The sequence below is a fragment of the Protopterus annectens genome, chromosome 13.part0, assembly GCF_019279795.1.
Source record: "Protopterus annectens isolate FY-2018-M chromosome 13.part0, PAN1.0, whole genome shotgun sequence".
In the NCBI taxonomy this organism is placed as follows: domain Eukaryota; kingdom Metazoa; phylum Chordata; order Ceratodontiformes; family Protopteridae; genus Protopterus; species Protopterus annectens.
The window spans coordinates 457,036,512-457,052,810 of record NC_056747.1 but is presented as its reverse complement, the minus strand read 5'-3'; the positions used below and the strand labels follow the sequence as shown (position 1 = coordinate 457,052,810).

General features: G+C 39.9%; 1 protein-coding gene across 4 annotated transcripts in view; it reads left to right on the top strand.

The window, feature by feature from the left end:
- NFIC (nuclear factor I C) overlaps positions 1–16,299 on the top strand; it is a 1,851,273-nt gene that overhangs the window by 1,437,262 nt on the left and 397,712 nt on the right. For all 4 annotated transcript variants that reach the window (XM_044054106.1, XM_044054104.1, XM_044054105.1 and 1 more), the window contains exon 7: positions 6,676–6,801. In XM_044054106.1, coding sequence (XP_043910041.1) covers positions 6,676–6,801 — 126 coding nt within the window. The remainder of the gene's footprint in view (positions 1–6,675; positions 6,802–16,299) is intronic.

The following is a 16,299-nucleotide window of genomic DNA, read 5'->3' as shown; positions in this document are numbered from 1 at the left end:
AGTTTCTATATATCTGAATATCCATCTTGTTGCCATTTTCATTTTAATAATAATGCATTTGTCTGTTTACTTGCCTTTAGTAAGCTATACTAAACATTTTATGTGTAATTTTTCCATGCTGTCCTCCAGTGTGAAATCTGGCATATTTTTCAAAAGAACTTTACTGTATGATTAATAAACTTGCATCCTCATCTTATGATTTGTCCTCTTTAGTAGGTGCTGTTCCCTCTGTCAGACATATCTCTGAGTTACAGGCCTTATAGCCTCAGAACAATGTTTATTGTTCCACAAAGATAAAGTATCTGTCTCATTGAACTAATCTAGAGTTATTTCACAGGATTTCCATGAAGTCTTGGTTCAGCCTTTCTATTCATATTGTGCAACATTTGTTGAAAAGTGTAAGAGGTGAACAGCTTCTGCACTGCATTGAAGTGTGCAGACAGTTCAAATCTGACCTTCTCAGAGCTAAATATTTCAGAAATGTCTCACAGCTTTTTGTTTCCTTTGTACCAACCAAACATGTTAGACGATGTTTCATCACATTTTAAGAGCATCACATCCTCTTATATGAAATGTGACTAAACCTTTTTCCCTCCGGTCTATTGACACATTCTATAACAGCTGTCTGTATCACAACTCCTTTTTCTGTTTAGGTTCATGAGGACTTACTAGACTATTGTTCCATGAGGATCTTTAGAGGTCTAACCATACATTTCCTTGAAGTTTTTACCCCTTGTATTTTAAGTACAAGTAACACAAAGAAGAGCAGAACATTTATATGTTGCCGCTATCCATGAGGAACATGAGAGCTAAACTAGGGTGAATTTGCAGTTACCCATCCATTTGTCCAGATTACATTTGAATTGTGCAAGAGAAGTACTTTGCTTGTAGATTTGTATTGTCGAAACGAGTCTAAAGAAGTGGTATTCTCTGTGATACATATCTCTTCCTGCAACATGTTCTATTTACGTCTAAAAATAGATTTTCTTCTCTTGAGATTGTGTTTTCTATTGAGGCTGTGTATGTGAGGCAGAGAATGCCCCATCTTTGATTCAAGGAAAATGACTTCCTAATGCACCCATCTCTCTCACCTTAATGGAGAAGGACCTTAACCACATAGAAACAACCACTTCATTTAGACATCTAGGAATTTGGCTCATTCGGTCCTTTATCTGTCAAGAGCACATTCAAAAAGTCAGTTCCAAAATAGACTACCTTCTGTTCTGGGCCAATAAAATTGCTCAATTCATATCACCTCTTGCTATTACAACTATAGGTAAAGGTGTCCTACTTCCACAAGTCAGATATGATTTACCTCTGTTTGCTACTATCTCAGTCAAAACCATGACAACCTTACAGATATTGTAAAATAAAGTATACTGATTTACTACCAGCTCCCATCTGGAATGAACACCACTGCCTGACACTATCCAAAGGAACATGGTTAACATTTCAAGCCAAAGACAGCTTTCTTGTTGGCTCATTACCATTCAAATTACTGTATCAGGATACTCCATCACACCTCAAAATGAAAGAAATAGTAGCCCAGCTCTCCAGGCTCCTTCTACCCAAGTACATAAACTGATCACAACTTCTCTGTCTTTGTCCCCAAGCTTTGGCGATCTCTCCCTGTAGATCTCACTGACAATACTAACTATTCTAATTTCAGATCACAGCTCAAACAATTCCTAAAGCAACAATACAAATCTACATGCCAGAATGCTGAACATATCACCTAACCACCAAAGCCTCTCCTTTTTTTCCACACTTCAACCATGTCTGTTTTCTTTTGTAATCTGTCTCATTCTCCCTTGCATAAATATGTAAATAAAATACATGGTCACATTCAAATTTCTTGCTATTACTGTTTTTCTCTGACTGCATTGACTGACAAATCATGCATATGGTTTTATTGTCTTTGTTAATTATTATTGTTTGACCAGAAATGCTTTTTAGTTACCATTTTAGTGTAACCTGGGCTGAGCTTTCAAATTGTCATGCAATGATCAGAGCACTACCCTGGCAAACAAAATGTAAATAAATAAAACTAATGTTGTCCTCCTTTATTAGTGTTTGAAAATTTTTATTAATCTCAATTAAAGATATCATAAATGTTATCCTCCTCTACTAGCTATCATAAATGAGGAATGGCATCCCAAGGTCTCAATTTTAATGGCCATATTGTTTTGAAAAAACTACTTCATTATGGTCTGAAGAACATTCCATTTCTAAGTAATATAGATTCAAAGTAAATTTTGCAAGAGTTTCTAAAATGTTTCCTGGTTCAAGTTCAGTTTGTTGAAATGTTCAATCTGATCACTAACGAATTGTCTGCTATTATTTTATGAATATGGTTCATTATATTATTTTTGGAATCAAACTCTAGAATATGTGCAGGCCTTCTATGGTTGAGCAGTTTTAATTTACCAAGGCATCTATATACAATGCCCCATTTCCTTATTGTATTAGAGTAGGCTGAGAAACAGCAACAGCACACCAAACAGAGGACTGGTCAGCGGCTGTACAGTATACTACCTTTACAGTGTGATTCAGAGATATTAGCACATATAATGGCATAGCATATAGTGTACTACTGCAGTTGGCAGGACTGCAGACTTCTAAAATTGAAGTTAATACCTGTCTGCTATCTACTGTATTATATGTTAGGAGAGTAGACAACAGCAAGTCTGTGTGGCATGCAGACAAAGAAATACCACACATATTTTATCAGCCACATTATTTCAAGTGCAAAAAGCAGAGCCATGCTAATCAGTGGAACTGATCAATGTATTGACCAGTGTAACCAGCCCATGGAGTGCTATATGGGATGTGATGCCCTATGCTTACTGATCCCCAATAAATTCTGACAGTAGTAGGTATCAAAGTGCACATACAGATATGGTCTTTGCATTTAACAAGTGCGACAGGTGTCATTCTGATGTAGGCTGTACAACAAAAATAATGTATGTCTGATAGAATGGCACTGATGCACAGTCCTATAACCAGGGGTAATATTGGCCAAACCACAACTGATAACAACTTTCTGCCCTTTCAAAGATGGAGAATACTCTATAAATTTCAATATGTCACTGCTTGATAAAATAACAATGCCTTCAATCATCCTTCAGTAACATATTGACTTTAACTGGGGTTCCTTTGGATCTAGGACATTTTCTTGAGTGAGCAAACGACCGAAACCCAAACGGCCGGGCATACTTACGTGAAAGTGCTTTTCACCGAAGAAGCACTTTCCCGTAAGTATACCTGTTGCCGAGGCTGTACTACGGTGCGGGTAAGAGAAATTTCCCTTTTCCCCACTGTAATGTGGTCTCGAAGGGAGAATATTAAAGTATGGGGGGGTGCAGGGGGGCTTCGCCCCCCTACTAAAATGTAAATGTAGTGTTTTATTTTTTTTTGTAACACGCTTTAACGAAAGCGCATTTTCGATAAAAGCGCTTTCGTTAGAGTATGTTCGGTTATTATGGATTCGGACATTTGCTCACTCGAGCAAACGTCCTAGATCTGTTCCTTTATACCATTCTTTCTGTGGCTTGTTGCCCATATGGTTATCCCAAGGCTTAGGCTCTTAAAATATAAAGTAAATACCAGGGCTGCCTATCCATGCTGCAGTAAGGTGCCTCTTTCCTTTTTCCCATACTGTTACAGGATATGCAATACAACATGTTAATGATGCAGTCTCCTCCCCATTCCAGTTCTGTACAGTAACATGATGCTTTTTCACTTTTGGTTCACTGACAGCTACTCGGTATTATGGGTTACAATTCAGAAACCAAAACCAATCTAAAAGCCTCATTCATTATTCCTGTGGGACAATCAAATCTACATCTCATTATCCCCTAGTGCTCCATCACTGATATCATTAAAAGAATGTATTGAAGCCTATGGCTGCTTCATTTTTATCTTCACGAGAGATGTGCAGTATAGTCTGAGGTATACTGAAAATGCTTCTGATTTTCTGCAGCAGGGATAACTTGTAGGAACCCTTCTATAACAAGTATAAGGGACTGACATTATGTGTTTATATACATATTTACATGGGTCCATGTCAGATGATTGACTTTTTGGAAACTCAAAAAAAATATCAAAGAGATCGTATGATCGAGTTTCTGAAAACTCGAATATCAAAAAAAGAAAAAAAAACACAAAAGTCTACCTTTTTATGTTTTTGCAGGGGGGCAAGCCCCCTTGCGGCCCCACATCTCCTGCAAATTATACATACCAACTCCAAGATTGCACTACATTGAGGAATATGGTAAATTTCCCAGTCCTTGCTGTATTATGATCTCCGTTCAAAAGCTTTGAGTTTTCAAAAAATTAATCATAAGATCTCGACTATATGAACTTTGAGTTTCTGAAAAGTATATCAACTGATAGGGACCCGCATAAACATGTGTCAGGTAAGTACATATATTTGTTGAAAGTGGTAATTTTTCTCTCTGTATGTAGCATGCTAACTGCATTAACATTGTTTTACTAGATGATAATCATTTTAACTTACCTTGAAGCACAGTATTCTGTTCTTTGAAGCATACACAAGCATATATATGTATGTTCAGTACTCATTTGCATATGTAGTACATAGTCCAGCTGTATTTGGTGTGCAGTCACATACTGACTACAGCCCAGTAATGTATGTTTGCCTTTTCATTGTGCATGCACTTTTTGATGCTTACCCCATACAGTGACCGTAACTAGTGTATACCCAGTCTCTGAATCTTTCCCTGTTAGTAAATAAATATATCTATTACTCTGGCTGTTACTATCAACAGCAATGTATACAGCTAACAGTTTTTCTTTGATGTGTTTTAAGCACATTTACAGACCAGAGTTTTAGCAAGCTGCTTGATCTTGGAAGATTAGCCAAATACATGCATACAGGAGAACAATTCTTTTGATTGGTATATCAAATATATTTTTAAGAAATGTTTACATTACAGTTATGACACAAATTTAAATGTAAAAACTACATGTGACCGTAGCTTTCTCTGAAGTTGGAAAATTTTATTACTGTACGCGAAGAAAAAAATAGGAAACGTATACAAGAACGTTATGCATTAATAGTACAGTAGTGAAGCCCTATATTATTCTATACTTGTTTAGGATTCGTTTTTAACATATACATAGTGTGTATGAATAGCATCTGCAGAAGAGTTTATATTATAGCAATAACCCACGCCTGGGTGTGGGTAATGTGGGATTTACCCACGGTTGGCGTGGTTTAAACAAAGACAACCGTGGGTAAATCCCGCATTACCCACACCCAGAAGTGGGTTATTGCTATTATACTATGACATTATTTAAGAAAAGAAATAATTACTTTTCTTAAATAATGGCATTGTATAATGCCTCTTTGCTGCCCTTCCGCAGCTGGCTGGTATCCGCGGCAGTTCTGATGTACTGCGCATGCCTACGCAGTACATCAGAGCTGTGGCCAAAAGCATAAACGAAGAAAGCAAGATCTCCATTGCTTTTTACTGTTTCACTATGTTAAATGGGTTTAACATAGCGAGACAGCTTTAAAATAAGCAACGGAGTTGTCCGTTGCTTATTTTAAAGCTGTCTCGCTATGTTAAACCCATTTAACATAGCGAAACAGTAAAAAGCAACTGAGATCTTGCTTTCTCCGTTGCTTTTTTTTTTTTAAACCTGCCTCGCTATGTTAAATGGGTTTAACATAGCGAGACAGCTTTAAAATAAGCAACGGACATCTCTGTTGCTTATTTTAAAGCTGTCTCGCTATGTTAAACCCATTTAACATAGCGAGACAGGTTTTAAAAAAAAAAGCAACGGAGAAAGCAAGATCTCCTTTGCTTTTTACACACTGTGTCGCTATGTTAAAGGAGTTTAACATAGCGAGACAGCTTTAAAAAAGCAACGGAGATCTCCGTTGCCTTTTTTAAACCTGTGTCGCTATGTTAAACTCTTTTAACATAGCGAGACAGTGTTTTAAAAGAGACTTATACTAATGGAAAAAGTCCGGGCGACCGGACCTTTTTCCATTAGTATAAGTCGATTTACAACATGCACGCTGGCCAATCAGCATGCACGTTTTGGAATATTAATGGGGGGTCGTGGTATAATAGCAAATATTTCATTTACAAACTGAATTGCATTATATGTATTATATGCCTTAATGGTAATCCTTTTTCCCTACTTTATCCAGGTTGTTCCCTTCCTAACACTTACTTGTATATTTTATTTGAAATTAAATGAAATGATTTATAAAAAAGTTTTGTCAGCTTTTATTGTGCTGTATGTGTTTAGCTTGTATTCCTAGTCTAACACTTCTGTGAATGCTTGATATGAGTGAGTGTACACAGAACATTAAAAATGGAGACAAGAACTCATGGACTGCCTTTTATAGTACCAGTCTTTGCTCTATGCATTTTCTACAGCTGTAGCCATATTATACAGCATTTTGATTAAACGTCTGTTAGAGTTTCAGGTCACTGATAGCCTACCAAACAGGAAATGAAACCTAGTGGAAATCTAATGCTTATTCTTTCCATTCCATATAATATCTCTGCACATCCTTTGAGAATTGCATTAATGCTGTGTATACCTCTGAAATGACTGCATAAAAATGCCTTGCTAGAGAGATATATGGTTGCTGAACGCATCAGCTCTAAATTCTTTACCCTGCTTTATGACTAGGTATTTCTCCAACAGTGAAGAAGACAGAGATAGACAAGTCGCCATTCAATAGTTCATCACCGCAGGATTCCCCAAGGCTTGCCAGTTTTACACAACACCACCATCCAGTCATTGCAGTACATAGAGGTAAGTAAATCTGTGACTTTTTTTGGTTGTCTGTAAAGGTATTGATATATAGTCCTTATCACCAAGTTCTTCTTGACTAACCCACTGACCACTGAAATAACTCTGATTATAGACGTACACTTGCTGAGAATTTCTTTTTTTATAGGGGGACATAGTTGTGATTTTAGTCATCGGATAATACAGTATTTCACAATGCCTGCAGTGGTGGTTTGACGCTGATTGAATCTTTTTTCTTCATCTGATAGCATGGAAGACTGTATAAGATGTCAGCTAATCTTCTGTGCATCCAAATAATTCAACATTTCACAGATGTTTAAACATGACTCCTGCAGACTGGGAGTGGTTGCTTGTTTCACATTTGCTTATGTTCTCAGCACTGAATAGTGCTCATAAAAATTATCTGATGTTTACCTTTGTTAATGTGCAGAATCTCCATGTTATTTTGACAGTGGCTTTCAATCAATGTAAGCTGTGATGCATTCTAATCAGAATAGTCCAACATTTCTAAGGCATGCCTTATTGAACTATCAGGTTGCACATTTTGCTAGTTTTCTCACCATGTGTCTAAGTTTTTATTTTTTAACTTTTGAAGCAATAAAATGAATGTTTCATTGTAATATGATTGACATTTGTTAGTTTTATCATCTGTTTTACAATTTACAGTGTATGCAAATAATAATTTTCTACACGTCAGATCACTTAATTTAGACTAGAAATGCTGTGGTTTTCAGATAAAGCTTAGCTTCAAATGACGCTACTATGTAAGCCATATAAAAAAGAAAAAGTATTCCTGCACACTCCATACTGGGGCTATGACTCCAAGCCACTCCACCTTTAAATAACATTGTCTGAGGCTGCTCTGTATCCAAATGGAAAGTGAATTATGAGAAAACTGTTAATGTCTTTTGACATAACCCTGTGGTCTGCCACCAGATATGGCTTATTCTTAGCTTTTTTCTTTTAGCTAAGACTGTTCTGTTGAAACCACCTCAATGAAATGGAAGACTCTGAGTATGTTTTTCTTTTCTTTATATAGGCGAGAAAGCTTCCTTCCCCATCTCATGCAGGAGCTTTACCCTCCTGATACCCCTTAACTTGTGTAACTAAAATAACTGATTCTAAAAATGTAAAAACTTTTGGTGATTGCCTGTTTACTAGAGCAATTTTGACAGAGTGGTCTTTCCTGAAAGTGAATAAATGAATACCTCTTCCACCACATCAAATATTTTCCCCTCACTACCAGTATATCTTCTTATTCTTTCGGCTTTTCCCGGTTAGGGGTTGCCACAGCGGATCACCTGTTTCCATTTCTTCCTGTCCTCTGCATCTTGCTCTGTCACACCAATTACCTGCATGTCCTCTCTAACCACATCCATAAACCTTATCTTAGGCCTTCCTCTTTTCCTCTTACCTGGCAGCTTCATCCTTAGCATCCTTTTCCCAGTATACCCAGCATCCCTCCACAGCACATGTCCAAACCAATGCAATCTTGCCTCTCTGGCTTTGTCTCCAAACTGTCCAACCTGGGCTGGCCCTCTAATATGCTTATTCCTAATCCTGTCTACCCTCGTCACACCCAGTGCAAATCTTAACATCTTTAACTCTGCCACATCCAGCTCTGACTCCTGCCTTTTCGTCAGTGCCACTGTCTCCAACCCATATAACATAGCTGGGCTCACTACCCTTTTGTAGACCTTCCCTTTCACTTTTACTGGTACTCGTCTGTCACAAATCACTACTGACACTCTTCTCCACCCTGCCTGTACTCTCTTCTTCACCTCTCTTCCACACTCGCCATTACTCTGAACTGTTGCTCCCAAGTATTTAAACTCATCCAGCTTCGCCACCTCTGCTACTTGCATCCTCTCTATCCTCCCTTTCATTCACACACATATATTCTGTCTTAGTCCTGCTGACCTTTATTCCTCTCCTCTCTAGAGCATATCTCCACCTCTCCAGGGTCTCCTCAACCTGTTCCCTACTCTCACTACATATCACAATGTCATCTGCAAACATCATAGTCCACGGGGACTCCTCTCTGATCTCATCTGTCAACCTATCCATCACCAGTGCAAATAAGAAAGGGCTCAGAGCTGATCCTTGATGTAATCCCACCTCCACCTTAAATGCATCTGTCACTCCCACTGCAGATCTCATCGCTGTCACACTACCCTTGTACATATCCTGTACCACTCTTACATACTTCTCTGCCACTCCCGACTTCCTCATACAATACCACAACTCCTCTCTAGGCACCCTGTCATATGCTTTTTCTAAGTCCACAAAGACACAATGCAACTCTTCTGACCTTCTCTGTATTTCTCCATCAACACTCTCAGAGCAAACATTGCATCTGTAGTGCTTATGAGTATAAAATTATAGAAGAATCTATAGGTATGGAGATCGCCACTAAAATACAGGAAATCTGTTTAACTACAGAGAATGGCAACTGATACACTTCTGTTCTTATGTTTACAAACATTCACTGACTGAATATATGTACCTGAATATGCACAACTTCAGGACTGCAGTGCTTTTTCTTATGCAATCATCTGTAAGTTCATAGGTAGTTAAGAGGCTTGCAGTCCAGGGGACCATTGAGCCTAGCCCAAACTTCCAGTTGCCCCAAGCACTGTATGGTTAAGTGACCTGATCAAGGTCACAAAGTAGGAAAGTGAGGGCTGAAGGAATTAAACCTTGTATCACAGGAACTACAGTTCACAGTCTTAGCCCTCTGCCAGACATTCAGTAGAAGGATAAGTAGTGCCATTTGCCAGGTATAATTTAAATCCTCCACACACTTACATCTGTAAACAGGTAATGCTCCAAAAAAACTTATATCTAGTAACATACTCCCATTACATAAACCAGGAGTGGAAGGACACTCCTACTTCTTGTGAAAATCCATAATTGCTAGAATTTTCACTTCTGTTGTATTATGCTGGTTTCCTGTACATTATAAAACAGAAGTTTATTTTTGTATGGCACTATGTGGTGAAACCTTTTTTAGCATCTTTATTAAATTATCACTTAACATAGGGCCCTGTGTGTACAAAAATGGAAAAAAAAGGTTTGTGGATGGATATAGACAAACATTCATTAACTGAAAAGAAAACAAACTATATTAACATTTTTTTCATTGATAGACATTATTTATCATGTATCTTTTCTTTTTTGTAATCATCAATACAACATTACACAAATTGCTGAATTCCTGCCTTCCCTTAAACCTCACCCCCCCTCCTCCTGAACATTATTCTGCATGTATTTATCCCATAATTTCCATTTATTTTTATGTAATTTGCTCCTTCCATTCTCTAAAGATATCTCTTCCAGTTCTTTTATGCCTTTTATAATATTCAGTACTTCAAATACAGTTGATTTAGAGTTTGATTTCCATTTTCTACTAATTGCATTGTTGGCAGCAAACAGAATTAAACTTAATAAGACCATACTATGTGTAGGCAATTCAAATCCTGTGCCAGCTCAAAAAAATCATCTCATTAGATACAGCCATTTGCTCACCCAATACTTTTGACAGAGTACTCTGTAGGGAATTGTTAAAATCTGCCAATTCATTATACTCCCAAAACACATGTTCCCAGTTATCTGAGCCCTCAGATCCAACTTGGCCGCTGTAAAAGCTTGTGGCAACCTTGAACTCTCAAGCTTCTCCCTTACCCAGAATGCACCAACCCCCATTACCTCAGATATGATTTGCCACATCTAGGTTAAAGACGTGGTTTTCTGTTGTCTCTCAAGCAACTAAATAGATAAGTGAATTTTCTATGATTTTTCTCTAAATTTATCCCCCCTTTAATTCTTTCCTTACACTAGTGTACTGGTGATACTATTGTTAGTATCTCTCTCTCTCTCTCTCTCTCTCTCGTTCTCCTTTTTCTTCTCTCCCTTACCCTTTGTTGTTATGATTGCATAGTCTTACTACCTTTGTAGGTTAAAAAAATTATCCATAATCTTTTTTAAAATATATATATGTATATATATATATATATATATATATCTATATATATACATACATACATACACATGTATGTGCTGTAATTGTATTCTCACTGTTTTTGTCTGTTGCTCATTTGTTGTGGTATTTGCTGATTGTGTGTTATGGCTGACATGGAGAAAAGCCCACCAGGCTTTAAAAAATGTGGAAAGTGTGGTAAAAAGATACCTCTTTCTGACTCACACACTGTGTTTTTTGCTTAGGCCCTCTGCACCTCCAGGAAAATTGTGCAATCTGCTACGTTTCAACTCTAGAGCTTTGGTAAATCATAGATATAAACTTATTCTAAAAGGTCTCTTGCCTTCTTCCTTTGACAAAGCTATCTCTGGAGCATCTAAAGAGAAACCATAAAAGATATCTTATGCTTCTCAAAGCAACTCTTAGGCATCCTCCATGTCCTTGAAGAAATCGGTAAAAAGGACTTTTTCGGATCCTACGGTCTTATCGGATCCTCTGAAGAAGAAACCAAAACTCCATCTCTTTCCTCTGATCCAAGAACATCTAAAAAGCTGGCCTTGGATCCAATGGCTTCTTTGGATATGAAATCTCTGAAAAGCAAAGATTCATCACTTAAGTCAAGCTTGCCTAGAACAAGGTACTCCCCATCATTGGCTCCAGTTCCCTTAAGAGTACCTTCCCCATTTTTGGAGAGACCTGAATCTCCATCTGCTGTACCCTCCCATTCTTCTAGAAGTCTGACTGATGAGGCTAGTGAGAAAGATCCTCTCGGGGCAGAGCCAGCCTACTCCTTTCTCAGCTCCTACCCCATCGGGGCAGGAGGCCCGTACATCTACAACACCTCCATTACCAATTCCTCCTTTGACTCTTATTGAGGTTTCAGAGCCCTTGGCTCCGAGTTGTCAAGACCCATCTGCTTTAGATCAGAGGATGTTTGTATCCTCAGATCCAAGACTTACTCTGTGCTCCTCAGTCCATTCTGATCTGGAGAGCTCTTGAAGCTGATACTACCCTGTCGGATCTGAGGTGCTGCAGTCACCTCCAAGGGTTTTGGAGCCGTCTCTGCATCTTGAAGCCTCAGCGATAGTCAGTTTGGTTTTGACTTCAGCCTCGGGGCGGCTGTCCTTGGAGCAGGGGGGACCAGGAGTAGAGGCCTGTCCTCTGCGATCCCGGTTCCTATCCTTCTCTAGGACGGTCTGCCTTTATGGTTTTGGAGAGAGCTCTGTCTGCAACTCTGACTCAGTACCCCCTTAGATCCTAAGTGTACTTCTATTTCACCTCTACGTCTTGATTCTGAACTATCCTCTCTACAGGGACAGCTGATACCAAAACCCCAGTCTTCCCATCAGGGTATCCGCTCCTCTTCTCATACATCCCCGGAGTATCCCACTGAGGAGGTCCGCAAAAAGAGAACTTGCAAGAGGAATCATATAGATTCCCCTGAATCTGTCACCGAAGATACAGATTTTGATGAGGGTGAAGATTCTCCATGGTCATTTGCTGGTGATGTCTCATTCGGAGACATCCTTGAGATCCTGAAACAGAGAGGTAGCTGGAAGCCCAGCAACCCTTTGCTGGACAAATTTGTACTCCTGGAGGCTTTTGGTACTGGCCCATTAACCTTCTGGGTGGTCCTGCCTGCCACATCAGTTTGGTTTCTTAGAGGGCATGGAAGGATCCTGACACCAGTGAGCCCATCCCTAGGAAGCACGACAAAATTATGACTCCCCCAGAAGATAGACAGTTTTGGTCCAAAGGTGTACCGGTGGATGCCATGGTCATATCGGCGGCCACTAAGAATGAACTGGCAGAAGAAAGTTCCTGTGTTCATCCCCCCAACAAGGAGTTGTGGGCAATACAGAGATTTGGGAAGCATATGTATTCTTCAGCAACCTTCGCCTTAAGGTCTGTGAACTACTTAGCACACTTCACAAGACTGCAGAAGGACCTGATCAAGGAACTGTCAGATACCCTGTCAGGAACAGTTGCTGAAGAGGTGAACACATCAGTCACTTCTCAGTTAGCTACCCTACAGTTCACTTCCAACTTTTCCACAAAGCTCATCTCTAACATAGCAGAAGAAACTTAAAGGGCGGTGGGTTCAGGTATTTCAATTAGGAGACACGCCTGGATGCTTTTGTGTGATTTTGCAGAGCCCTTTAAGTCTTCGATCATCAGTGCTCCCTTTCACGGCACATTACTTTTTGGTTCCAAGGTAAAAGATACATTGTCCAGGTGTGAGAAGGATGGAAAGACCCTTTCTGCCATGGGCATAAGTTTTTACACCCCTCAGAGATCCTTTTCGAGGAGTCATCAAGGTGCTGGTAAAATGTGGTTCAAAAAGTCTCAAGGTGCTTTTTAGGACACATGTGAAGGAGGTTCACCCGGGGGCAGAGGGGAGAACTATAATGGCAGATGCCACTCTTGCAGCAGAGGTGGTCCACAGAACTAAGAGTCCAAAGACTCATTCTTTGGCAAACCCTTCCAGTGTTCCTGAAAAGAGACCCGATTGTCCACCTCTGGAGAAAGTCTACGGTCACTTGTCCGTGTGCCAGAAAGACTGGCTAGAAATAGCATCAGATACTTGGGTGCAGAGGATCATTTTCAGAGGTTATATAATACCATTTCCCCTTTGTCCACCCAATTCAAGATAATTCCCCAATGTTCCACCCAGTCAGAGGAAGCAAGCAGCAATTCAGATACAAATACAAAAGATGCTAGACAAAAGAGTCATCCAACATGTGCCCCCAGACCAGATGGAATCCGGACCTTACCAGTCAGGGGGAACAAGCACCAATTAAGATACGAAAGCTGATAGACAAAAGAGTCATCCAACCCATGCCCCCAGACCAGGTAGAATCTGGAACTTACTCAAGGTTCTTTTTAGTGCCAAAGAAAACAGGGGACTGGAGACCAGTTCTGGATCACAGCATCTTAAACAAATCCATTTAAAAGACCAAGTTCCGAATCGTCACAGTTTAGTCCATTCTCCCTTTTTTGGAGAAAGACGATTGGATGCTGGACAGGGAAAACAGGTGCTGACTTTGTGGGAACATGGGTGAAATTCTTGGCTAGGCTTATAAGGGCCTCTGGGCCAATAGCCTAGTATCGTCCTATGAACCTATGGGTGTGCTGGATAGACCTTCAGAATCCATACTATCACATAAAAATTAACAGGCAGTCCAGAAGGTTCTTATGCTTCCAGCTGGGAGCCAGTCAATGTCAATTCTGCCCTTTGGTCTAAACACAGCCCATAGGGTGTTTACCAAATGCATGGCAGTAGTAGCAGCTCACTTGAGACTGCAGGGATTCTGGATGTTTCCATACTTAGACAACTGGCTCATATCCTCCCCAACCAGGCATCAGCTCATCATAGCAAGAGGAAAGGTGATCCAGACTTGTACTCTACTAGGGATAACTAAAAATTACAAAAAAAAAATCTCAACTAGCACCAAGTTGAACTCAGAGTTCATAGGGGCACTACTAGACACAAAATCATCAATAGCCTCACTTCCCCTCTCCAGAGTTCAGACAATAAGAGCACAAGTGAAAAAATACCAGTTTTAGCTCGCTTGGTCCTTCAGACTCTGGGATCAGTGGTGGCAGCAATAACAATAGTACCTTTGGCAAGATTTCACATGAGAATCTTTCAATGGATGCTGACCTCCCAATGGTCAGTTCTTCATCTTTCCCTATCTGATCCATACGAATCACCAACCTATGCAAAAGGGATCCGTTGTAGTGGATTCATTCAGATCCAGGTTTTACAAGACTATTTAGTTGTCCCCTCTCAGCCCAAGGCCATAGTGACCACGGATGCTTCCCAGTTTGGCTGGGGAGGGATTCCCTAGGGAAGACGGTCCAAGGCACGTGGTTCCCAGAAGAGACAAATTTGTTTATCAGTGTTCTAGAATTGAGAGCAGTGCTTTTAGTGTTACAAGCCTTTCAGGATACTATCCCTTCCAGAATGATTATGATACAAAGAGACAACATGTCAGTGGTTTGGTACATCAGCAAACATGGAGGAACCAGATTGTATCCCCTATGTCAAGAAGCTCTCAGGGTATGGCAACTGGCAATATCTTCCATCTGCTTTCTGATAGCAGTGCACATTCTAAAGAAGTCCAATGTGCTAGCCAACAAGCTGAGCAGGTACATTCTACTACCTCACGAGTGGCCCCTCAATCAGACAGTAGTGGAAATGCTTTTCCACAGGTGGGGTCAGCCATGCTGTGATCTGTTTGCTTCCCCCTGAACAACAAGTGCAGCTGCTACCTTGCCGTAATATCCCCATATGGGGGAAACACTGAGGGATGCCCTCTTTCATGATCCCCCCCCCCAGTCTCCTTTATGCATATCCTCCAATTCCTTTGATCCTAAAGTTTCTACAAAGAGCTGCTAGGTTGAAGAACAAAGTCATCCTCATTGTACCCTTTTGGCCTCGACAGATTTGGTTCCCCTTCCTTTGGCCTCATTTGATTCATTGTTCTTGGATCCTGGACCCATCTCCAGATCTCCTGTCTCACTCGAGAGACGTGATATATCCGGACCTTCTGAGTCTCAAACTAGCAGCTGGGTTTCTCCATTTCCAGTAATAGCCAGACAACCTGTGCTTTCATCCCCTCTCCACTGAATTTTGTTATCTCCCGAAAACCATCTACAAGAAAACTTTGTGCTAGCAAATGGAAAAGATCTGTGCACTGTGCACTTCAAAATAATGTGGATATCTTTTCTGCACTGATTCGTACTATCATGGAGTTCTTGACGTTGCTTTTTAATCAAGGGGCCAGTTCTTCAACAGTAAAGCTTCAGTTAGCAGTGATTTCCAATTTCCATATTGGTCCTGATGGCTCTTTACTTGCTTCTCATAAAATTTGTAAAACCTTTCTACGAGGAACACTTCTGTTAAGACCCCCCTTAAAAATCCTACTCCACCGTGGGATTTAACTCTAGTACTGCAAGCTTTGGTCCTTCCTCTCTTTGAACCTGCATATGATTGCAATCTCAACTTTCTTTTTCGGAAAACTTTGTTTTTCGTGGCCATTACTTCTGCCAGACGAATTTCAGAGATTCAGGCCTTGTTGGTAAAGCCTCCATACCGAATTTTTCATAGAGTTACATTACCAATTAATGCATCTTTTTTGCCTAAATAGTGTCAAAGTCCAACATTAACCAATCTTTTAATCTGCCAGGTTTCTTCCCAAATGATACAAAGGTGAATATTTGTTCCATTTACTAGATGTTCATAGGCAGTTGCGTTTCTGTCTACACAGAACAGAGGACTTCAGAACTTCAAATCACTTTTCCTTTGCTGAAGGGAAATTGGGAAGCCTATGTCTACAGTTTCCCTAGCCAAATGTCTTACTAACTGCATTTCCTTTATTTACAATAAGTTGAACTTGTCTTTACCTGAACAATTATGTGCTCACTCAACGAGGTCGATAGCAGCTTGTTCAGCTTTTCATTCAAGAGCTTCTATGGAAGACATTTGTACAGCAGCAACTTGGGCTTACCCTTAAACT